This window comes from Eucyclogobius newberryi, unplaced genomic scaffold (assembly GCF_026437365.1).
Source record: "Eucyclogobius newberryi isolate DKJ021-1_F unplaced genomic scaffold, fEucNew1.0.hap1 SCAF_1, whole genome shotgun sequence".
Lineage (NCBI taxonomy): Eukaryota > Metazoa > Chordata > Actinopteri > Gobiiformes > Gobiidae > Eucyclogobius > Eucyclogobius newberryi.
Window position 1 is genome coordinate 27,345,887 of NW_027315723.1, and position 24,572 is coordinate 27,370,458.

Below are 24,572 nucleotides of genomic sequence, written 5' to 3' on the forward strand. Positions count from 1 at the left end.
ATGGAATCGACGGTTCACAGCCATTTAAGCAGCATCCACAGGGAACGTGGTTCAGTTTTGTCTCTGGTCATATTCGAGACACACTAGATGTGTTTGCTCTTTATTCCGCTGTGATCGCTGGAAGAGGCTCAAACTGCAGAAGGAGAAGTTTCAGAAGAAAGTGACGCGCGCGGCTGACACTAAAGTCACTCTGCCATGCGTCCTCACCATGGAGACGACGGGCTGCTCTCCTCCAGCACGGACTCGAGATAACACCGTGGCACTGGACCATCTCCTTCTTGGAGTCATTCTGCAAAATGAGATTAACCGACCAACAGTTCCCAGCGCGGGTCACACTTTTCCTTTTGTTTTCTGTCCCAGGTAAGCCTTTTTTACAACTTTACAAATACGACACTTTTGAAACACAATATTGTCTTATGCACTTTGTCAATCTGGTCACAAATCCCGCACACCATCTACTCTTATATGTGCAGTCTAAAGTATATTGTCAGTGGTTTATATGAATGAAAAGTGAAATTCATGTTGCGTTGTAAAAGACTGAGTTGCAAAGAGTCACAAATCTGTCAAATGACACTTCCGTTTTCACTTTTTGGGGACACATGCTGGCATCTTTGCTGTTGAATGAATCTCAGTCTAATTCAAGTGAAAAGAGTCATTTTTTTTAAGAGTCTGTTTAAGTCAGAAATTATGGATGACAGGCCAATTTTGAAATGAGCCTCAGGTCTGTACAACTCTTGATTGATCGCCTGAGCTGGTGGTCAGTGTTCTGGCCTTGTTCCAGCCTCCCCACAGTGGGTGCTGCAGGTGTCGTCCCATCTCAGGTCTCTTCTGGCACCAGACTGTGATCTATGGCAGCTCTTTGTCACAGATGCGCGGGCAGATGAAGTGTCTCAGGTGGAGCGCGGTTTGCCCCCAATCACATTAGCTCAGGATTCCTTCGTGAGAAACGTGTGAATTCTTGGGTTAAATCTGGTGTTTGAGTTGGTCTAATTCGTTTTGGTCGCAAACAGGGGGCCACAGGTGTGATCCGCCTCAAGATGTTTGTTGCACTGGGGCTTTGTGTGTTGGTCCAGGCCTTTTCTTGTTAAAGACCTTCAAGGCAAGCAATTAAAAGGCATGGCAATAAATCACCTGCGCAGATTTGCATGTTCCCAGCAGCTCTTTACCCTCCACTGGCCCTCACTGTTGGGGCCAATAAACACATGTCAGTGTGAGTGGTCAGCTCGGACAGACCAGATGCATCAAATGGTGGCGCAAATAGCACCTTGATCAAAGTCTATTTTGAAGTATGACCACTGTATTCCTTGTGTCCTTTGATAATTTAATGGCATTTTGTTCTTCTTGACCAACAAATGTCCAACTCTCTTTGTTGTTAATAAGATTTTGCTACATGATTTTACATATTTTATGGAGTGATAATACGGCATATATCAAAGTAATCACACATTTGCATGATTAATTACGAATGAAACAAATTCATCTTAATGGTCAGCATCTGCTTTGTTTTGTATAATGCCCCTGACAAACATCGCAGTATCAGGAATATTACATTATACATTATATTATACATGATATATTTTTCCATCGAGAACCAACTAAGTGTAAATCATGAGAAAACACTAAAGCCCAAACAGAAGATGGACCTGTAATAGTTTTGCAAAGTTTAACCAATGGTAAAACACCTGAGGGATTTTAAGTTGAAATAAATGAATAACTAATCTCACACATGACATTTAACACAGCTATAAAATAAAATATAAACAATGTCCCCTGTTTGAAAATGAGTTCACCTCCACTTAACACTGGCAGCTAATGGTGTGTGTGATTGGCTCTGTCTAAACTGATTAGGGGTGGTCCCCAGGGGCCACTCCGCTTCCTATTTCATTGTTGTTTGTATTTTGTAATAATGATATTAATAAGCAACAGGACTGAAGATTATAAGTATGTCTGAGCCAATCAGATTGAATGGAACTCTCAGTGCTTAAACAAAGACAAGTACACTGGAGCTGAACCTCTCGTCTCCACCTCTTCACCTTGAGAGAGTTTAGCAGGCGCCGCACGAGAAACGAGGGGCTCAAAAGATCAGAAGATTTGTCGAGATGTGGAAAAGTCGCTCAGACTTCAGAAAGGAAATAGTCCTTTGTTTAGAATAGAGCTTTTACAATATAGCAATAGAAAAGACGTCTCCTAAACCAGTGTCATTCCAGCTTTGATTTACTGCCTTTGTAAAATAAGAGCTTAGCTCAGATAAAAGATCATAAATGTGGTAGCTACAATACGATTATAATCTTCTGTGTAATTCAGATCTGCACAGACAATTACACTTTGCATGTATTAAACTCTACTACTTTATCTTGAATGTTGAGTAAATATAGATTTCTATCTTTCTGCAGTTTTGTGTCATGAGAAGACTCACTCACATGCTGAGGATGATCTCTTCAAGACGCTGTTTGCTGGTTACAACAAGTGGTCCAGGCCAGTGCCAAACATCTCAGACGTGGTCATTGTCAAGTTTGGACTTTCTATTGCACAGCTCATTGATGTGGTGAGAATTAACCTTTCACTTTTACTATGAGAGATTGTAAAAATAATCATGCTGATCTAGTCTATTAACCTTTACAACTCTTAGTTCTATACCACTTAGTTCTTACAACACTTAGTTCTCCACAAACATAACTACATATTTTTTGTTTTAATATGTAATAACTCTGACCAAACCTCTGCATGTCCTTTACTGTTTTCTTTAGGATGAAAAGAACCAAATGATGACCACAAATGTGTGGCTAAAGCAGGTAAGTTTGAGGGGCATTGTACATCATAGAGGATCATAAAAGTGTGTCGCAGTGTCACTAAAATTCTGTCTGCAAACTTCAGGAGTGGAACGATTACAAACTTCGCTGGAGACCGTCGGACTATGACAACGTGACGTCCATACGCGTGCCCTCAGAGCTGATCTGGGTCCCGGACATAGTTCTCTACAACAAGTGAGATCAGCACAAAACAGACTTTCACTGCACTTAAAACAGACACACTCTCATTTAATCGATGTGATCTGTGGTTCAGTTTAGCACGGAATGTGATAATGGCGCCATCTTCTGGACAATACAGTCAACTGACCATATTTTTAAGGCGTCTGAATGTTTTTAGATAAGAACAAGAAATTGTACTTTCTCTGTTGCCTTTTACCAAATGCAAAATGTGGAAAAAGCTTCTTTTCTGTGCTGTTTGATCTGATTAATCCAAAAATTGTATGTTGTTATGTGAAAATGATATGATTTTATTTTATTATCATTTCATTTGATTAATTTCTATTTTTATTTATATTCTATTTGTATTTATTTATTGTTTTTTGCATTAGACTTTTCCCATACCATTCATTGACAGAACTTTTCAACAAGGAATCTTGAAATTGAAACATTATTTATACATTTTGTTCAGGCGATGCATTTTTGAGGTTATCTGAGCAGTTGTCTCTTTTGATTGCTTCTTGTGATATCTTACATTCCCATCATCTCACCAGCTTCATCCTTTGTCTTCTTGATTTGCAGTGCAGATGGGGAGTTCGCTGTGACCCACATGACCAAAGCTCATCTCTTCCACACGGGCAAAGTGCGCTGGGTTCCCCCTGCCATCTACAAGAGCTCCTGCAGCATCGACGTCACCTTCTTCCCTTTCGATCAGCAGAATTGCAAGATGAAGTTTGGCTCGTGGACCTACGACAAGGCCAAGATCGACCTGGAGAAGATTGAAAACACGGTGGACCTCAACAACTACTGGGAAAGTGGAGAATGGGCCATCATCAACGCGGTCGGGACGTACAACACCAAGAAATACGACTGCTGCCACGAGATCTACCCAGACATCACCTACTTCTTCATCATCAGAAGGCTCCCGTTGTTCTACACCATCAACCTCATCATCCCATGCCTTTTGATCTCCTGCCTGACGGTGCTGGTGTTCTACCTCCCCTCGGACTGCGGGGAGAAGATCACCCTGTGCATATCAGTCCTGCTGTCTCTCACCGTCTTCCTGCTGCTCATCACAGAAATAATCCCCTCCACATCTCTAGTCATCCCACTCATCGGAGAGTACCTCCTTTTCACCATGATTTTCGTCACCCTGTCCATAGTGATAACCGTATTTGTCCTGAACGTGCACCACCGCTCGCCCAGCACCCACAAAATGCCCCGGTGGGTCCACTCAGTGTTTTTGGACATGATCCCGCGCTGGTTGTTCATGAGAAGGCCGGCTCCGGACGGCCGGAGGCGCCGGTTACTACTGCTGCAGCGGGAGGCGTCCGCGGGGAGGAGGCCGTGCAGGGTCCACGGCCACAAGGCGGGCAATTGTCTGAGCACGTCGGCGAGCTGGCTGCGGGACGGTCCCAAAGAGGAGAGGAGTTCCTACGAGGACCTGGAGCTGGGGACGCTGACGTCATACTTCTCCTTCAGACCCCCGTCGCCGAGGCCGATCGGGCCCACGCCGCCCGCGCAGCAGAAGACCGGGGCGGGGAGTAAACAGGTGGTAAACACGCGGGTGAACGCGACACAGAGGGCCAAAGTGGACAATGTCGTGGCGGACTCGAATCTCGCGCTGTCTCCGAGCGTCATCCGGGCACTAGAGGGCGTGCACTACATCGCAGACCACCTGAGAGCCGAGGACGCAGACTTCAGCGTGAGTGCTTAGCAACCGTAACTACAACAACCAGGCAACACTGTTATGACAACCATTTTAGAGAGAAAGAGATGCTTTATAAGCATCTGCCTGACACAAGTTGTCTCTTTCCTGCTCTTGTTCATCCTCACCGCTTAAAACGGCACCTCAAACATACAGTTTTAGTATTATTTTGTGTGTGTGAAATATCTCTGGTCAATTCCTCAATGCAATACAATACAATTTCAATTAGAGATGTAACAATTTGGAAATCTCGGCACAATATTATCATGATTTTTGCAATGCAATCTTTATAAGATCATTTGAATTGTCAAATTTAATTACATATGCAAATGTTTCCTTTTTAAATGCATTTGGTACTTTTTTTCCGAGCAATTAAGATGCAAAAGCGCTTGTTGTAAGTATTTCTTTAGCTGTTGCTGTACTAAAACAATGTTTTAGGAGCTTAGAATCCATTATATTATGACTTTTGATGATTCAGTATCACAATTTCAGGTATTGTTACATCCCCAGTGTTAATGTGGTCATCTGTATTCCTTACAAAGATGCTAAATGTGTATTTGTTTCCCCATACAGGTTAAAGAAGACTGGAAGTATGTCGCCATGGTGATCGACCGCATATTCCTGTGGATGTTCATTATCGTGTGTCTGCTGGGGACGATTGGCCTCTTCCTGCCTCCGTGGCTCGCTGGCATGATCTAGGACGCCAGTTTAAGGCTCTGGATGTGTTGGCACTTTTTCTTGGCCCAAATTGTTCCACCTTCATTCCACAGAGTTTTTCTTTTTCTAAGATAGGTTGAAAAGAAGGAAGCAAACCTCTGCCTGGTCCTCAAATAGCCCGCTGTCATGACCGGCATGAGCTTGTGTGGGCTCCATTGTCCAAGCCTGAGTCACCAACATGAACTTCTAGTGATGTGACTTACGTGTAGAACTGTTTTTCAGACATTCATTTAAATCAATGTTTTCTTTTTGACCCTGGCATGTGTGTAGAGCCTAATCACATAGAATATTTTTTAATGAAACAATATAATGGACTAAATGTGTAGTAAGTGCCACTAAAGTACTATTGCCTTTCAAAAGCATCGACATGTTAGCGCGTTACCATTAGCTCATCATTCAGTTCTTTCATCTAAAACAAACAGAAACAACACATTCATTATGCACTGCCAACATCGGCTGTTTGGGATATTTTATTTAGAGTGACAACATAATTACAAAATACTTTTTCGAGTTCGGCAGTGGAATTATAAAGTGTCAATTTACTGTCAGCTTTAAAAAACAAATACGCATAGTTTTCCTCCTGAAATGTTTACATAAATGCATCCAATACAAACTTGAATGGCAAAAGATTAAAAAACTTTAAATTTCCTTTATCAGCGACTTCAGTCTTTCATTTAGTCAGTCTTGGTGAGAAGGGCACGGGCCAAGGACAAAACTATTACATTTTGGATTGGGTCCATGAAGTGTCATGTCAGCACGAGCTTCTGATTGAATTATAGCTCTTATGTCTGCACCTATAGTTTTGTTTAAGGCATAAACATGTTATATTTGGCATGAGGCATCACAAATGGAATTCATCTGCAAAAACTTACATTAAGGAAATGACTGACCGAGCCTGAAGGACAGAAGTTTATACAACACGAGTCAGTTACGAGTAGTTTCCAGTGTACACTTGTTTACATGCGTTTAAAATACACATTTACATATGTCATTACATAATTCACTATGAACAACACCGAGCTTATAACAGTTGTTTTTCTCATGTTCTTAGGGTCCACTAGGGGTCGGCTGGTTTGGCCAGGTTTGCTCTGACTCGTGCTTGGTCCACAGCGTCCAACATGTTTTTGCTGTCCATGGCCAAAGTGTGCGCCGCCGCCAGCATCTGCTTCTTACACTCCTCCTTTAGAGATGTGATGGCGTTCTGTTGGGCCAGGCGCATTTTACTGATCAACTCCGACATGTCATTGTTCAGCAACTTCTGCGTGCCCTCGATCTGTCAATCATAGCCAGCATATTTAACTTAAGCCGTTTGTTAATCTTTGTCTTTAAAGGTCCACTATGTGGCATTAAATTCAATTACATGTGTTATAACATCTCCATGGAGACAAGCAGGTGGTGGTCCCTCCACCAGAAAAGTTATAATGTGCACTTTAAAGTCGACATGACAGAAAGTATCTACTAAAAGCATACACTTTCAGACTTTATATCTGAATATATATATATACTTTATGACCCTTTCAGCTTAAGGATAAATCAATAGAGGAACAGGATATAAGAAGATGAGAGCTAACAAGGTGCTGGTGATAAACAGTACCTCGGTCCTGACAGATTCATGTAATGTGGGCAGGATCTCGTCCACGCTGCAAATCAAGTCTCGCAAGGCCATCCCCACAGACTGTAGGCACAGATCAATGTGAGAATTAATCAGCTTCATCCACCAGGAAACACGTCTTCTATTACTATTCACCTGCCTTCAAAACACCAATAAAAAGAGGGGGTCGAGTGTCAACTTGAAAGAGGAAATAGTACCTTAATGATGCTGATGTATTGTTCGGGCTGCTGTTCTGCCACGTCGTTCTTCAGCTGAACCACAACTTTGACCACGTCCATCACGTTCTGGTAGACTTTGTCATTAGTGCGGTCCAGTTCAGCCGTGGGTGCGGGCTGTAAAACATAATCAGTCATTGCACATTAATGGATTGAAAATTGTCTTTATTATCTGTGGCCTCGTCACCTTTAATCTGTAAAAAAGCTACCATTATACGCAATCCATTTTACACACATTCCATCACCTTCTATGAACCATAAAACATAAAGTCGTGAGAATTACTTGTGCTGTGAGTCGCGGTGGCTTCTCTGGTTTAGCTGCAGGGACAAGGATTTATATGAGGATCAGAAATATTACATTAAAAAGTAGTTACTGTTCTGTTAATGATGCTTTAATTTGCAGCTTACCATTTTCTGAGTCTTTGGCCTAAAAGGACACAACAACCACAAAAAACTCATAAGAAAGACAAACATTGTTTTAATCTTTATAAATATAGCACATAGGAAAATCTGGCATAGTAAGACACAGTGAAGTATGATCATCTTCAGGGGAATTAGTAAAAGTAGATACAGTGGACTAAGCAGACACGTACCACTGGACCGACGGCCTCCTCTGGTCCCATGGGGTCCTGCAAAGAAACAGCCAGGTTCATTTTATACAGAATGCACATGGAGCCTCTGTTTGACATTGTTATTAAAGGGGCATTTAGAGTAAGGCTAGAGGGGCGTCTGGAGTGAGCAGGTGGGCTGACAGAGTGTAATGCTGTTGGCTTTAGTGTCGCTGCCAGGGCCACAGCAAACTCAGGACGGGGGTTCAGAGACACAGACAGGGGGTTGTCAAAACCTAATGATGCGCGGTTTCCCACCAGGAGTTTCTCTTCCTTAGCCAGCCACTTTTTATCCTCCATCATCTCCTCTTTCTGCCTGCGGAGAGTGTCCTGCATGGTCAGCCGGTCCCGCTGCCACAGGCTGTTGGGCTCCATGCGCAGAAACTCGCCCTCCTGAGGTCAGTAAACAACAGTCAGTGACAGGCGCACACATGTACAGGAGCAGTTTAAGGTCCTGCAGTGCTCTTACCCCTACACTGCGGCGCCGCGGGGAGGTGGCTGGCAGCGCTAAAGTGTGTCTAGAGTCAACAGGAGACTGGTAATCACACGGGCTGGCCAGGTCTGGAGAGCTGGCACACAGCGCCTCGTTCAGCTGGGGAAACATTTACCATTTATTGTAACTTTTACTAAAACGATTACACTTTACTGTGATAGTGAAGGCGATCAGAGCAGTGACAGTACTTGGATGTGTAGGCCGATGCTGAGAGTGTTTCCAAACCGGCTTGGCTTCATTCTGGAGGGCTGAAGTGGCGATTTTTTTAATGTTAGATTTATTTCTGCAGCAGTGACACAATATGAGGGGCACTCACTTTAGGAGGAGGTTCATTAAAGTTGAGCTTGGTGTCAAAAAACTTTGTGGAACGTGCTTTGTCCCGTTCCCTCTCCACTTCCTGCTCCTTTTCCATTTTGTGGACATCGCTGACAGATTCATATTACATTTTATTGAGGGGAAGTGCACATACACTGCTCAGGTCAAGAACTCAGATATAAAGTCCTGATTTATTCAGAGTGCATACCTGATCTTGACCACGAGCTCAGTGAAGGAGGGTCTCTCGCGTGGGTCATAGGACCAGCAGCGGGTCATGAGTGAGTACAGGGCGGGGGGGCAGCTGTCTGGTTTGGGCAGCCTGATGCCCTGCTCCAGCTGGTTAATGACATCCCTGTTCTCCAGCCAGAAGAAGGGCTGCTGCCCATAACTCATTATCTCCCACACACATACCGCTACGGAGCAAAACAAACAAGTGCTTAGTCTTAGTCATTTAGCGTGAGGCAATCCCGGTATGCACTGTATAGAAGCAAAGCCTAAAGAATTTAAAACACTGATAAACAGGAGAGTGTGACAAGAACTCACCAAACATCCACACGTCACTGGCTGAAGTGAAGCGCCTGAAGTTGATGGATTCTGGAGCCATCCACTTTATTGGCAACCGGGTCACGGAGGCTACGATTAAACACAATGTTTTAGTAAAATACTATGACTTATACTACTATAACTTAACAAGTCTTTTGTACTAATGTTTTACCTTTATAATATTCTTCATCTTCTATGTATCGTGACAGACCAAAGTCTCCAAGCTTCACACAATCTGGATTGGCCACCAATATGTTTCGAACAGCAATATCTCTGATAAACATGTGTGAAAGTGTCATATATTTATTTGCAAGCTGCTAAAGCAAATGCAGTTTCGACATGTTGTCGGAGGTGAACAGATGGAGAATAGATTAATGAATTCTTGTTCATCATCACAACACATACGGAAGCCACAAATATCTCAATTTCAGGTAAAGAATTAGAAAAAGTTAGAGGGATTTGTGTGTGTTTTGCCCTCACCTGTGCACCATATTGACCCCCTCGAGGTAGACCAGTGCTTTGCAGATCTGCAGGCTGAACAGCACCAGAGTTATAACTGTGAGTGTCTTCTCGTTCTGAACAAGATAGTGGCCAAGCTGCAGAAAATATATAAATACATAAGAATAATGCTTTCAGACATTGTGTTGTTTAAGTATTTGTCCGAGCAGTTGAGACGTTGATGTGTGATACGTCAGACATACCTCTCCGTGCTGATACAGCTCCATGACGATCCACACTGGGTCTTCCTCGATGATACCGATGAGTTTGACAATATGAGGATGGTCCAGATTCTTCATAATCACTGCCAAAGCATGTCGCATTCATATATTATACCTGTTATAGTCTTTACAGTTCACTCTGGTTTGACTACACACCTGCTTCACTCATAAACTTCTCCATGACGTCTGGTGAGCAGTCTTTGCACGTTTTCACAGCAACGCTAATTCTGTTTCTATCCTGTTCAATGACAAGTGGTGTTAACTGAAGCAAAGTTGAATATGCATTTTTCACAATGCTAAACCTACAGCTTTTTTGTAAACTCCGTCATACACTTCTCCAAAAAAACCTGCACCGAGGATCCGCCCGAGAACAATATCATGTCGATCAATCCCATATTTGACAACTGCAAGAGATCCTTTGTTATCTACGATCTGTAACGTCAGTCATCAAATAACATGCACAGTTTTGACAAACCTGATTTGGGCCTTTCATCGATTTCACAATAGATATCTGAGTCTACAAAAACAAATGTAAAGGTTTTTGTTTGTTTTTGCAGTATAATTATATGAACTTATGACATGGAAATGTACAGCACTGGTTTAGCTGGACTTACCCCTGCTCTGCCTGATAGAGCTGCTCTTTCTGCTGCTTCAGGGGAAAGGAGTTCCAGGTTATACATTTTAAAATGAAAGCTCCTAAGAGCGTTGACACATTCAATAAAATAGCTGCTCTCATCAATAACTTTTAATTTCATACTAAACCCAAAGTGTCCCAGGATCTGGGACTCTGGAGGCGGAGAAGAAGCATAAATCACAGTAAGTCGTAAAGACTGAAGCAAAATCCACTTACCACGTGGGGATCTCAGGCAGGGCACTGCGCGCGCTGGTATCTGGGATTTAAAACAAATCAAAATCTAGTTCAAATTAGGACATTATGTTGCAAATGCAGCTTTATTGTAACTCTGCAAATATATATATATATGTTTTTTTTTATTTTAGATTGAACCCTTTTATGGGTAATAGGGGCAATAAATCTAAACCAGTATGTGGTCCTGACCTTCAAATGTACTTTTGAGGCCACTTTATCAGAATTAGTGTACGCAGCAAACGAGAGAGTTAATTAAAGGTTTAGAGAAGGCTTTGTTGTTGTGTTTGTGACTGGGAATGTAGCATGTGGTGACTCCAGTAAGAGTTTGTGACAGGCAGCAGGTGTTTCCTCAGGAGAGCTGGACATGTAGGAGGTGTTTGGATCCTGGGTTGTGGCTCTACTTTTGTGGCTTAAGGTCAGATACTTTTATTGACCAATAGCGTAAGAAGAGATGAAGAAAAGAGACACATAAAGAGATCATAGTCATCATATTTTAGTCATATATTTAAGCATTCCATAGATGAGTTTAAAGGGCAACAGTGACCTGAGCATTACTCAATTAAAAACTAATCTAAAAGTAGTTTGATGTGTCTGTTACAATGTTTTGTGCTCTCATTTACGCTAATATGTAAAATCGCTCAAACTTGGTGAAAATAGAATGCCATTGATTTAGTAAACAGCTGTGGTTTACCTGACTTGATTGACTTGTAGATAACTGAAATATCATTGTCATTTTCCAAACGACAATAACCGTCCATAAGGTCGATCAAGTTTTCTGCTCTGGGGACAGTCGCCACATTAATCGACAAACGCTGCGAAAGGATAGAAAATACAAAAGGTGATGAATGATTGAGCATAGCTAACAGATAGTAAAGTACAAGTGCTGTAATTAATCATGTAATTTGTGCGGTTTTACCTGTCTGGCGCCTTCCACGTCAAGGTTGATGAGAGCCTTGCCATCAGACTGAGGTATGCATTGTACTCTCTTTATCTGTTTGAAGTCTGCTAAAAACACCGGCTGCAAAAACAGAAATCATTGTGAAAAATACAACAGCAAAAAGTGACAAACCTCTTAAAAGTCAGTCCCAAAACTCACGGCCGCGTTCTCCTGAGTGCGCTGACGAATGCCCCGCCCACTGATCACCAGCTGCACGGACAGACTCCAACCTTGCTGTGTACGAATTAAACTATTATGAGTTCACCAATACATGAGTTTAAATTGTCTCTTATACTTGAGTTGTTGTAGAAATGTGTGACATGGTGGGAAAAAACAGCTGAAGCTAAAGATAAGATAAAATAAAATAACCTTTAATTGTTCCACAGTGGGGAAATTTCATGGTTGCAACACAGATTAGGCACAGAAGTATGATAATAAAAAAAACAGATAACTTAGAAAAAAAACCTCTTGTCAAAAAAACTCTTATACTCTTAATAAAAATAACTTTCTTATTTACAGCTGTTACATGGACAGATAATATTGCACCAGAATGATTGACATTATGTCACAGTATTGCACATGAACATGACAGTATTGCACACGATTATGAAGCTGAATGACACACGTGACAAACAGTGTTTGTTGTAAAGTCTGACAGCAGCAGAAGGAAAGACCTTCACACATGTTGGAGATTTGCTTTGGAAAAGACAAGGAAAAAGTGACAAATAAAAGTACTTCAATAAAGTAATACAATTCAAACTTTACTTTTAACAACTGAAAAAACACAACACCAATAAAACACAAGTCAGAACATGTCCAACACCGACAGCGCTGCTACATCTACTAGCTTAAACTAGTAAATGAGATAAAGCTAGTAGATGTAGCAGCGCTACATCTACTAGCTTTATCTCATTTACATGTGTTTGTTGTGTTCTAGCAGGTAACCAGTATAGAGAGGTGGTATTGCAGTTTGTCTCAATAATAAGAGGGAGGACGCAGGGAATAAGCCTGGCAAAGGAGGAAGACTCTCTGTAGCAAAGGAGGAAAGCTGAACAGACCAAAAATAGGCGCAGCTCAATGTTTGGGCAGCGTTACTCACCACCAGCTCGCAGGGGAAGACCTCCTCGTCGTAGCTGATGAAATCTCTGAGAGTCTCGAAGAACTTGATCATGCAGTCGTCCTCTTTGAGCGAGGCGTACTGCAGGAACGTTTGCTGGATCATCTTCCGCAACTGCTTGGCCTGAGTTTGCAACAGGGACGTTCAGGTTTGAAGCGTGCGTGATTGACTTGCAAACACAATGAATGCACAATACAAGGTACCTTCATGCTGTTTATCAACTGCTGAGGGAAGAAAAGGTCCAGGCCCACCTCCTTTCTGCGCAATATCACATAAAAAAGGTTAAATGACAGCGTTCCAGGGAGTAAATATGCTTGAAATACTTGTAAAGACGTACTCGAGCAGCTCAAAGTTTGATTTCTTCTCGAGACCTTTTGCATTCATGTCTTTGTAAAACCTCCTGGAATCAAACAAGACGGTGAGATTCTCTAATGCACAACGCGGGAGTCGTGATGAAACGTTTCTTAAGCACCTAATCTCCAAACACCCGAGCTGCAGAGCCATCCCATCGCTGACTTTAGTGGCATGAAACTGCATGTAGTCGCTGCGCACCTACAAACAACACATCTGTATGAATGCAATTGTGTTTATAAAACTGATAGAATGTGTAAAGGGCGAATGAAGTGTTACTTGTTGATAGAAATAGACTAATGTTGATCTGTCATCTTGAAATTTCTCCAGGAAATTGACAGGAATATATCTAATGCGGAGATCATATCTGGACAGAGAAAAACATTATAACATTTACACACTTTTAATGTCACTTTGTCCAGCCAAAAAACGGTCACATTTGAAACATTATATTTATCAAGCAAAGATGAATCAACTAATCATCATTTATCGACTATAAAAATAATCATAGTCATATTTTGCAAATAGTTATCTGGACTACACAAACACTAAACCACATACAAAATGAAAACATCTCTGGCATTAATAAATGAAAATGTCAAAAAAGACTAAACAATACACTTTATTCATAAATAGTCTCTATATTTCTAACATTTATTTGGCTAATAATATTTTTAAATGTCAAAATAATGTTTGACTGATCAAAAAAGAAAAGAAAAAATGTATTAGTCGACTGTTGAAATAATAGTTAGTTGCAGGCCTGGTATTTATAAGATATAAGACCCTAATGTACTTTCTCAACAAAAAAGAACCTATTTCATAAAGTCGAATAGATGGTAATGGACACTTTTTGGGGTTTCTTAAGCTGACATTTTGGGACAAGCTCAAAGACTACACTGGCAAACCAATAAATAAAAGATTCCTTCAGGGCTTGGGACGTGAAAGACCTAAAGCAAAAGGTGAGAGTTGGTTTCCTGGTGGTCACCTCCACTCGGCCTCCACGTGATGGCTCTCGTAGCGCTGCTCCACCTCGCCCACCGTCAGGTCTGGGTGCAGCCAGTGGATCTCCTCAGACTTAAGGTGTTTCAGCAGAAGACCGTAACATTGTGTGTGTTTAATGTTCGGCCCCAAACGCCCGCTGATCAGGATGGAGCGGATGATTGCCTGAAACCAATCAACAGCAGCATTCACAATACGATAGAGTCGCTTTTCATCCACCGATTTACAGACGTTTGGACAGAAACCTCTGCATCGAACAACATCTTGGTGCTGGCACAAGAACTATTGTAATCTGTGTCTTGTAAGTAGCTAAATATACCAGCTATCAACTCATTCTAATCAGTTTCCTCTGGGTCCTTGTCTTCTGAATTAAATAGTGAAAGTACTAGGTTAATGTGATGACAAAATTAAAATAAAACTCTTTTTTAGACAATACAATGTACACAAAATAATAGCAGATGTTTAGTCATGTAAAAACTAATTATTGAGTTTATTTAGGCTACATTTAGTTATTCTGCTTTTCAACGGCCAAATTTAATGTCTGCGAAACACTTTTTTCAATAAACTTCTATTGAAGTCAACGAGCCTATTATAGATTATAGTGCATAGTATTTTTATATATAGCACCGAGTATTTTTGCAATGTATTTATTAATACTTGTTCAATTGAGTACCGTATTTTCCGGCATCTATAAGTCACACCAGCCAAAAAATGCATAATAGAGAAGAAAAAAAACTATATAAGTCACACTGGAGTATGAAATGCGGTTGCAAGTGTGAAAATAACAAATAACATCACATATAAGTCGCTCCGGAGTATAAGTATAAGTATATAAGTATAAATATAAGTATAAGTCGCACCCCGGCCAAAACTTTGAAAAAAGGTGCGACTTATAGTCCGGAAAATACGGTCCCTAGTTTTAGTACCAGTTTTAATAGCCTTACGATTGTTATCTTTTTTGTAGTAAATTAACAGAAATCAGTCTCAAACAACTGGTGATCGCCATGACAACGCCAGCAATACTAGAGTGTATCCGGTAACGACAACACTGTTTCTCGAGCTCGGGCCTTACCCTAATTTGCCAGGCGCTGTCACACTTGACGAGTTTGAAGTTCTTTCCCAGAACGTTGTTGTTGCAGAAGCAGACTTTGAGGATCTTGACCTCTCCGGTGAACTGGGCGGGGTCAGGGTTGGAGTCGCTGGTCCTGGGAGGGGCCACTTTCCAGGCCAGAGTGTCACCGGACATCACCTCGTACATCTTCACTGAGGGACGGGCAGCTTCATATCATCTTTCTGGACAGACAATTAAGTGGAATCAATCAACTGCACAAGATCATGACTTAAACGTTCCCTTCCACCTGCTCCACAGGAGCTGGTTCTGTTCAGACTGACACTGACACGCTGCTCAGCTCAGAGACTGATTATTCCTGCTGTAATAACTGATGAAGTCAGAGTGCCATATTCAGTTCACTTGTAAATAGGTTGTGGGGTACTATAATGTTTTAGCCTAAGTTAAGTTAAAATATAAATGTATCTGTTTGTACTAGTGTGATTTTAGGCAGTGGCGTGTGGTCAGGGCAATCAAGGCAAGCAGTGATTGACCAATCAAATCTAAAATTACCGTGTGTTACAACAACATAGAAATAGTTCCAAAATATATTTAAATTAGTTTGTTTTCTCACTTCTGCTGCTGAAGCTTGGCTGAAGTCACTGTGTCTTTTAGTGGCCTCTACAGGTCACTGGTCAGTACAATGGTCAGGGTTTGCCCTGACTGAGCATGTGCAGAGGAGAAGCGAAGCAACAGCAGCGCCAAGTTTCAACAAACGGACTTGAAAATGATCTTTTCGGGACAATTCTGTGTTTGTAGCTAAAATGTAGACATTGGTTAGAAATACAGGCAGCCATGTTATTCACTAATTTGAGAATGAATTGGTCGGTGAAGTGAGACTATTTAATCCAAAGGGGCCAAGATCAGGAATGACAGTTTAGCTCAGTGGAATAGGCGTTTGCCCTTCACGTGGGTGGGGATCCTTGCATATTGTGTTTTGGGGTTTTTTCACTTTCACTCTAAATATTGAACACCTGTAAATATTGGAAGTCTGTTTGCCCATCCATAAAAGTCACCGCACACTACTCATTTTAAGGAATAGGCTCGATAACTCGATATTAATTTTGATACCGCAATTATACAAAATAATTGTTGAACAGTGTCATCTGGACTCTGTTTTTAGAAAAACAAGATGTTTCAACTCTCATCCAAGAGTCATTTTCAATCTGTGGCTCTAGTCTGAGAACTCCTGACAAGCAAAATTGTGAATAAGATTCTGTTATCAGGAGGCCCCGCCCAGTTCTTAGACTTGATCTGCAGATTCAAAATGACTCTTGGATGAGAGTCTGAATCTTTTTCAACAATGGACCACTCCTGGACAAATGAGGGAAAAATTAACACCAAATTAACACAAAATAAAAACCCTTTCTTTATGTTTCCATGTGGTATTATACTAGATAATAATGATAATTAATAATTAATACCCCTGACCCTTAAGCGCAATGAGAACTTTGTAAAACTGTTCAGGAAAGGTCATATTTGGTCCTGTTTTTAGACTTGTTCAAATGAGTTTGAATCTAGTTTTGATACTAGTTGTGATTATCTGACCATTTGTTTAGCTGACAAAAAAATGATTTATAGTATTTTATTCTTACTGTGATATTGATATTTAATTTTAGATTTTTTTGCTGGTCTGTTGCATGTCTGTAATGAAAATGATTGCCCTTGGAGATGAAAAAACTTCCCCTAATTCTGATTCTGATCTGATGCAGAATGTGATAAGGCTAAAAATATGACTTCTTCATGTGGTCTTTAGTGTGAAAGGAAACTGCTTCCTCTGTTAGTCCACACTTCTGTGCATCACTTTCAATTAAAAATATAGTTAAACAATGCAGAAGAACTAGTTGGGACAAAGACCATAAATGTAAAATTATAGAAAGAACTGAAGCTACAAATTGAACTGGAACAATAATCATCATCATCATCATCATCATCATCATCATCATCATCATCACCGCCATATTTATAAATCAACAACAGCTGAAATTCAAATGTTCATGTTCTTTTCTATCTGAGCCGAAGCAAAACTGAGTCACTGTCAAGTTACGCAGCGTCTCATGTAAAAAAAGGCAAAAGAATTGTTATAGAATAGGCTATATCTGTTCAAATACAGATGGATTACAGAGATCCCACAGCACCAGAAACAGCATTGGGCAAACCAGAAGTAATGTTGAAAACCAAGATGACAACACTCAGCCAAACTGTTGATCAATGAATGCAATGACAAATGTATGTTTCCAGCCTCTTGGGGCCAAACACTTTCCGGTCTTCAACACAAAAAAAACAATCAGTGCTGCTTTTCTGTTTAAATACAAAGTTGTCAATATCCCAGTCGTTTCATGTTGACACAATAAACAGTCACGGAGAGCAGATTTTCAGTACATACCCCCAATGCAACGTCCACAAACATGTGCCCCGTGGCTGTCCCAGGTGCTGCGCTCCTACAGCGACTGGCAAAAGGAGCCAGGTTTCCTCCTCTGTCTGCTGTCACAGGCTTGTGTTGTGTTTGCCTCGGGCCACACATTCCCCAGCAGCAGCAGAAACGCAGCCGAGTGGGAGTGTAATGTGTAACTGAGTGTGTAGTTAGTGAGGAACAGAAAGAGCAAAATAAGAGCAGCACCTGATGTTAGGATTGCTCAGAGTTGGGACGGCGAAAGATGGACAAACATAATGATGTTTCCTTTATTATAAGAGTAAATAAGGCCGTATGGTCAAAAGTGTGATGGATGGATGTTACTGGCACTGATGTGAAAGAAGGTCAGAGCTGGTCAGAGGACTGAGACTAGATGCACGTTCATCCTTTTGAAAGTCACATTTAAAGCTCATTTAAACCAAATTTGCAGCTTAAATGATTAACTCAACAGACTATAATATAATGTCCTAAACAAACTTAAGAACAATCAGTTCTCACTTGGGTTTGACACACTTACAAATGCTGTCGTGTTCACACTTGAGTTGTCATGGTAACAACTATTTCCGGAGATTTTTATCTGTGAATCACCACAAGATAATTATAATCTGGTAAAGTGTAATATTTCATAACTGATAAGTCTGTTGCACGAAATGTCCCTAACTCTTGAAAAGTAATTTCTAATGTGTTACAAACAGAGGTTTTCTTAAACTTCCGAAGTGAAGACATAGAACTGACTGTCACTAATGTGAAAGAAATTCCACAGCAGAGAAAGAAATGTGACTGAAAGTGAGCAGCAGAGATGTGCTACAGGAAATACCTTAAAAAAGAAAATAAATGGTTGTCTTTTTTGAAGGAAAAGGTAACATGTGGTATTCAAAGTTCACCTTGATTAAGTCAACATTAATGAAAGGTTCAGATGTTTGAAGTCTCCACTAAAGTGAACACATTCCTCTGTTATTTGTGTTCCCTCTTCCCCTTATTGAGAAACCTTCTGACTCAATGCAACCACACTCTGTCATAACCTGCAGTAACTGCATTATTAGCATGTTTATACTTCAGTCTACTCTGCACCTTTGTTATGGTCCACAGGCCTAAATCCAGGTCTAGAAGAAGTTACTTTCTTACTGTTTCCTTTGATAAAAAGCCACATGTCACGTGGTGGTCTTATCTAAACCATAATGTCTAATAATAACCCTACAGTATATACTACGCTGAGAGGACACATGCAGTAGTGGAGTGTGCAGACTAAAGCAGCTCTAGTGTGTGGAGGTCTGCTGCCTTGAGAGGACACATGCAGTAGTGGAGTGTGCAGACTAAAGCAGCTCTAGTGTGTGGAGGTCCGCTGCCCTGAGAGGACACATGCAGTAGTGGAGTGTGCAGACTAAAGCAGCTCTAGTGTGTGGAGGTCTGCTGCCCTGAGAGGACACATGCAGTAGTGGAGTGTGCAGACTAAAGCAGCTCTAGTGTGTGGAGGTCTGCTGCCCTGAGAGGACACATGCAGTAGTGGAGTGTGCAGACTAAAGCAGCTCTAGTGTGTGGAGGTCTGCTGCCTTGAGAGGACACATGCAGTAGTGGAGTGTGCAGACTAAAGCAGCTCTAGTGTGGAGGTCTGCTGCCCTGAGAGGACACATGCAGTAGTGGAGTGTGCAGACTAAAGCAGCTCTAGTGTGGAGGTCTGCTGCCTTGAGAGGACACATGCAGTAGTGGAGTGTGCAGACTAAAGCAGCTCTAGTGTGGAGGTCTGCTGCCCTGAGAGGACACATGCAGTAGTGGAGTGTGCAGACTAAAGCAGCTCTAGTGTGTGGAGGTCCGCTGCCCTGAGAGGACACATGCAGTAGTGGAGTGTGCAGACTAAAGCAGCTCTAGTGTGTGGAGGTCCGCTGCCCTGAGAGGACACATGCAGTAGTGGAGTGTGCAGACTAAAGCAGCTCTAGTGTGTGGAGGTCCGTTGCCCTGAGAGGACACATGCAGTAGTGGAGTGTGCAGACTAAAGCAGCTCTAGTGTGTGGAGGTCCGTTGCCCTGAGAGGACACATGCAGTAGTAGAGTGTGCAGACTAAAGCAGCTCTAGTGTGTGGAGGTCCGTTGCCTTGAGAGGACACATGCAGTAGTGGAGTGTGCAGACTAAAGCAGCTCTAGTGTGTGGAGGTCCGTTGCCCTGAGAGGACACATGCAGTAGTGGAGTGTGCAGACTAAAGCAGCTCTAGTGTGTGGAGGTCCGTTGCCCTGAGAGGACACATGCAGTAGTGGAGTGTGCAGACTAAAGCAGCTCTAGTGTGTGGAGGTCCGTTGCCTTGAGAGGACACATGCAGTAGTGGAGTGTGCAGACTAAAGCAGCTCTAGTGTGGAGGTCTGCTGCCTTGAGAGGACACATGCAGTAGTGGAGTGTGCAGACTAAAGCAGCTCTAGTGTGGAGGTCTGCTGCCTTGAGAGGACACATGCAGTAGTGGAGTGTGCAGACTAAAGCAGCTCTAGTGTGGAGGTTTGCTGCCTTGAGAGGACACATGCAGTAGTGGAGTGTGCAGACTAAAGCAGCTCTAGTGTGTGGAGGTCTGCTGCCTTGAGAGGACACATGCAGTAGTGGAGTGTGCAGACTAAAGCAGCTCTAGTGTGTGGAGGTCCGTTGCCTTGAGAGGACACATGCAGTAGTGGAGTGTGCAGACTAAAGCAGCTCTAGTGTGTGGAGGTCCGTTGCCCTGAGAGAACACATGCAGTAGTGGAGTGTGCAGACTAAAGCAGCTCTAGTGTGAGGAGGTCCGTTGGCTTGAGAGGACACATGCAGTAGTGGAGTGTGCAGACTAAAGCAGCTCTAGTGTGGAGGTTTGCTGCCTTGAGAGGACACATGCAGTAGTGGAGTGTGCAGACTAAAGCAGCTCTAGTGTGTGGAGGTCTGCTGCCTTGAGAGGACACATGCAGTAGTGGAGTGTGCAGACTAAAGCAGCTCTAGTGTGTGGAGGTCCGTTGCCTTGAGAGGACACATGCAGTAGTGGAGTGTGCAGACTAAAGCAGCTCTAGTGTGTGGAGGTCCGTTGCCCTGAGAGGACACATGCAGTAGTGGAGTGTGCAGACTAAAGCAGCTCTAGTGTGTGGAGGTCCGTTGCCTTGAGAGGACACATGCAGTAGTGGAGTGTGCAGACTAAAGCAGCTCTAGTGTGTGGAGATCTGCTGCCCTGAAAGGACACATGCAGTAGTGGAGTGTGCAGACTAAAGCAGCTCTAGTGTGGAGGTCTGCTGCCTTGAGAGGACACATGCAGTAGTGGAGTGTGCAGACTAAAGCAGCTCTAGTGTGTGGAGGTCTGCTGCCTTGAGAGGACACATGCAGTAGTGGAGTGTGCAGACTAAAGCAGCTCTAGTGTGTGGAGGTCCGCTGCCTTGAGAGGACACATGCAGTAGTGGAGTGTGCAGACTAAAGCAGCTCTAGTGTGGAGGTCCGCTGCCTTGAGAGGACACATGCAGTAGTGGAGTGTGCAGACTAAAGCAGCTCTAGTGTGGAGGTCTGCTGCCTTGAGAGGACACATGCAGTAGTGGAGTGTGCAGACTAAAGCAGCTCTAGTGTGTGGAGGTCCGTTGCCCTGAGAGGACACATGCAGTAGTGGAGTGTGCAGACTAAAGCAGCTCTAGTGTGTGGAGGTCCGTTGCCTTGAGAGGACACATGCAGTAGTGGAGTGTGCAGACTAAAGCAGCTCTAGTGTGTGGAGGTCTGCTGCCTTGAGAGGACACATGCAGTAGTGGAGTGTGCAGACTAAAGCAGCTCTAGTGTGGAGGTCCGCTGCCTTGAGAGGACACATGCAGTAGTGGAGTGTGCAGACTAAAGCAGCTCTAGTGTGGAGGTCTGCTGCCTTGAGAGGACACATGCAGTAGTGGAGTGTGCAGACTAAAGCAGCTCTAGTGTGGAGGTCTGCTGCCTTGAGAGGACACATGCAGTAGTGGAGTGTGCAGACTAAAGCAGCTCTAGTGTGGAGGTTTGCTGCCTTGAGAGGACACATGCAGTAGTGGAGTGTGCAGACTAAAGCAGCTCTAGTGTGTGGAGGTCTGCTGCCTTGAGAGGACACATGCAGTAGTGGAGTGTGCAGACTAAAGCAGCTCTAGTGTGTGGAGGTCCGTTGCCCTGAGAGGACACATGCAGTAGTGGAGTGTGCAGCCTAAAGCAGCTCTAGTGTGTGGAGATCTGCTGCCCTGAAAGGACACATGCAGTAGTGGAGTGTGCAGACTAAAGCAGCTCTAGTGTGGAGGTCTGCTGCCTTGAGAGGACACATGCAGTAGTGGAGTGTGCAGACTAAAGCAGCTCTAGTGTGTGGAGGTCTGCTGCCTTGAGAGGACACATGCAGTAGTGGAGTGTGCAGAGTAAAGCAGCTCTAGTGTGTGGAGGTCCGCTGCCTTGAGAGGACACATGCAGTAGTGGAGTGTGCAGACTAAAGCAGCTCTAGTGTGGAGGTCCGCTGCCTTGAGAGGACACATGCAGTAGTGGAGTGTGCAGACTAAAGCAGCTCTAGTGTGGAGGTCTGCTGCCTTGAGAGGACACATGCAGTAGTGGAGTGTGCAGACTAAAGCAGCTCTAGTGTGTGGAGGTCCGTTGCCCTGAGAGGACACATGCAGTAGTGGAGTGTGCAGACTAAAGCAGCTCTAGTGTGTGGAGGTCCGTTGCCTTGAGAGGACACATGCAGTAGTGGACTGTGCAGACTAAAGCAGCTCTAGTGTGTGGAGGTCTGCTGCCTTGAGAGGACACATGCAGTAGTGGAGTGTGCAGACTAAAGCAGCTCTAGTGTGTGGAGGTCCGCTGCCTTGAGAGGACACATGCAGTAGTGGAGTGTGCAGACTAAAGCAGCTCTAGTGTGGAGGTCCGCTGCCTTGAGAGGACACATGCAGTAGTGGAGTGTGCAGACTAAAGCAGCTCTAGTGTGGAGGTCTGCTGCCTTGAGAGGACACATGCAGTAGTGGAGTGTGCAGACTAAAGCAGCTCTAGTGTGCAGGTCTGCTGCCTTGAGAGGACACATGCAGTAGTGGAGTGTGCAGACTAAAGCAGCTCTAGTGTGTGGAGGTCCGCTGCCCTGAGAGGACACATGCAGTAGTGGAGTGTGCAGACTAAAGCAGCTCTAGTGTGGAGGTCTGCTGCCTTGAGAGGACACATGCAGTAGTGGAGTGTGCAGACTAAAGCAGCTCTAGTGTGTGGAGGTCTGCTGCCTTGAGAGGACACATGCAGTAGTGGAGTGTGCAGACTAAAGCAGCTCTAGTGTGTGGAGATCTGCTGCCCTGAAAGGACACATGCAGTAGTGGAGTGTGCAGACTAAAGCAGCTCTAGTGTGGAGGTCCGCTGCCTTGAGAGGACACATGCAGTAGTGGAGTGTGCAGACTAAAGCAGCTCTAGTGTGGAGGTCTGCTGCCTTGAGAGGACACATGCAGTAGTGGAGTGTGCAGACTAAAGCAGCTCTAGTGTGTGGAGGTCTGCTGCCTTGAGAGGACACATGCAGTAGTGGAGTGTGCAGACTAAAGCAGCTCTAGTGTGTGGAGGTCTGCTGCCTTGAGAGGACACATGCAGTAGTGGAGTGTGCAGACTAAAGCAGCTCTAGTGTGGAGGTCCGCTGCCTTGAGAGGACACATGCAGTAGTGGAGTGTGCAGACTAAAGCAGCTCTAGTGTGGAGGTCTGCTGCCTTGAGAGGACACATGCAGTAGTGGAGTGTGCAGACTAAAGCAGCTCTAGTGTGTGGAGGTCTGCTGCCTTGAGAGGACACATGCAGTAGTGGAGTGTGCAGACTAAAGCAGCTCTAGTGTGGAGGTCCCGGTGGAGGAATGCGGCCCGCTGCTGCTTCACCTGCACAGACTTGCACTGATAAGAACCAGGCTCTACTTCTTCTCTTCAGACAGGTACTATTAGCCTGCTCAAAATGTTCTAAAGACAAATATACCCCTGCAAATCTTCTGTGAAAAATGCTGTTGTGTTTAGGCCATAAGAATGTATGTTTATTGATCTAGTCAAGATACAATGTGCTGAGCTGTACATTTGTCCTCACGTGCAGGTCGTTCTAACTCGGTAAAGTCAGGATTGTTACTCACCTGGGGAAAAGTCTGGGCGCACACATTGAAGATCTAAAATATTATTCATCCAGTCCGGTCATAATAACACTCAAAAAAGAGAGAAAAGAGTGTTATAGGCGCGTTGGAGCTGCAGTGTAGAAGTGTCAGGTGGCCACTCCCTCACCTCTCCTCTGGGGCCCCTGCACTTCCTTATTGCTCCAGACCTCAAACTGAGAGAAACCGGGAGAACATGCAGTGTGTGCCTCGTGCCTGAGGGTTTAGGCTGGATTATTACAACACGTCAGTTACAGAGATATGTCTGCAGCAAAATGTAACTGTGGGGATGGGAGGGCAAGTATTTTACTAGAATAGAAAGCAAATGACAACGGCCAATTAAACTTAGTTTTTCACCATTGTGTGAATAAATTGCAATAATATTATATTTTGTTGAAACCCTTGCTGTGAATCAAAATAACATACAATTGCATCACCAGGACACCAGAGGGCGCTACTGTCCTACGAATAAACAGCTGTGACAGTTAAGGACGCGCCGGTATTATTGGCTTATTATTCAGTCATTTATTTACTCTTGTTATTTACTGTCTGTCTCACCTGTTAATTGCTTATCTCATTGTATTTGTTTTGAGGGAGTTAAAATATTTAGTTACTTTACGAAGAGTTTACTGTCTTTGTTTTAGAGACTTTGAGTGTCCTGAAGCGCTATGTGAATAATAATGTACTATTCTTCTTCTTCTTCTTCTTCTTCTTCTTCTTCTTCTTCTTCTTCTTCTTCTTCTTCTTCTTCTTCTTCTTCTTCTTCTTCTTCTTCTTCTTCTTCTTCTTCTTCTTCTTCTTCTTCTTCTTCTTCTTA

The 24,572-nt window shown here is 43.3% G+C and overlaps 2 protein-coding genes across 5 annotated transcripts; one reads left to right on the forward strand and one right to left on the reverse strand.

The window, feature by feature from the left end:
* Window positions 1-187: 187 nt before the first annotated feature.
* On the forward strand, window positions 188-5,939 carry chrna2b (cholinergic receptor, nicotinic, alpha 2b (neuronal)). Its single transcript, XM_072442055.1, has 6 exons — window positions 188-360; window positions 2,394-2,545; window positions 2,748-2,792; window positions 2,875-2,984; window positions 3,549-4,671; window positions 5,248-5,939. Exons 1-6 carry the CDS (start codon window positions 297-299, stop codon window positions 5,371-5,373), a joined length of 1,620 nt encoding a protein of 539 aa, XP_072298156.1. The 5' UTR covers window positions 188-296; the 3' UTR covers window positions 5,374-5,939.
* On the reverse strand, window positions 5,828-23,833 carry ptk2bb (protein tyrosine kinase 2 beta, b). Of its 4 annotated transcripts, XM_072442054.1 has the most exons (31): window positions 23,741-23,833; window positions 15,241-15,461; window positions 14,155-14,333; window positions 13,449-13,536; window positions 13,291-13,370; window positions 13,156-13,218; window positions 13,022-13,076; window positions 12,801-12,941; window positions 11,861-11,935; window positions 11,681-11,782; window positions 11,456-11,576; window positions 10,747-10,786; window positions 10,511-10,545; window positions 10,372-10,413; window positions 10,203-10,300; window positions 10,053-10,134; window positions 9,879-9,979; window positions 9,658-9,773; window positions 9,350-9,450; window positions 9,178-9,267; window positions 8,843-9,047; window positions 8,636-8,744; window positions 8,508-8,567; window positions 8,296-8,418; window positions 8,085-8,219; window positions 7,812-7,847; window positions 7,627-7,645; window positions 7,502-7,536; window positions 7,201-7,335; window positions 6,986-7,066; window positions 5,828-6,664 (listed from the first exon to the last, which is right to left on the reverse strand). In XM_072442054.1, the coding sequence occupies exons 2-31, from the start codon at window positions 15,424-15,426 to the stop codon at window positions 6,449-6,451; spliced, it is 2,949 nt and encodes a 982-aa protein (XP_072298155.1). In that variant the 5' UTR covers window positions 15,427-15,461; window positions 23,741-23,833; the 3' UTR covers window positions 5,828-6,448. The 4 variants fall into 4 exon arrangements, with proteins under 4 accessions (XP_072298155.1, XP_072298153.1, XP_072298154.1 ...); XM_072442052.1 differs by having other exon boundaries at window positions 7,812-8,219; window positions 10,750-10,786; XM_072442053.1 differs by having other exon boundaries at window positions 7,812-8,219; window positions 10,511-10,542.
* Window positions 23,834-24,572: the final 739 nt, after the last annotated feature.

What these genes read in the sequence shown, in the direction of transcription:
- chrna2b (XM_072442055.1), top strand. Translation starts at nt 297, where the DNA reads ATGAGATTAACCGACCAACAGTTCCCAGCGCGGGTCACACTTTTCCTT. An exon ending in GACATAGTTCTCTACAACAA is followed by an intron (nt 2,985 to 3,548) that starts GTGAGATCAGCA and finishes CTTGATTTGCAG; the next exon opens with TGCAGATGGGGAGTTCGCTG. An exon ending in CCGAGGACGCAGACTTCAGC is followed by an intron (nt 4,672 to 5,247) that starts GTGAGTGCTTAG and finishes TTCCCCATACAG; the next exon opens with GTTAAAGAAGACTGGAAGTA.
- ptk2bb (XM_072442051.1), bottom strand. Translation starts at nt 15,426, where the DNA reads ATGTACGAGGTGATGTCCGGTGACACTCTGGCCTGGAAAGTGGCCCCT. An exon ending in CTACAAGTCAATCAAGTCAG is followed by an intron (nt 10,787 to 11,455) that starts GTAAACCACAGC and finishes TTTAAATCCCAG; the next exon opens with ATACCAGCGCGCGCAGTGCC. An exon ending in AGATGAAGAATATTATAAAG is followed by an intron (nt 9,268 to 9,349) that starts GTAAAACATTAG and finishes GTTTAATCGTAG; the next exon opens with CCTCCGTGACCCGGTTGCCA.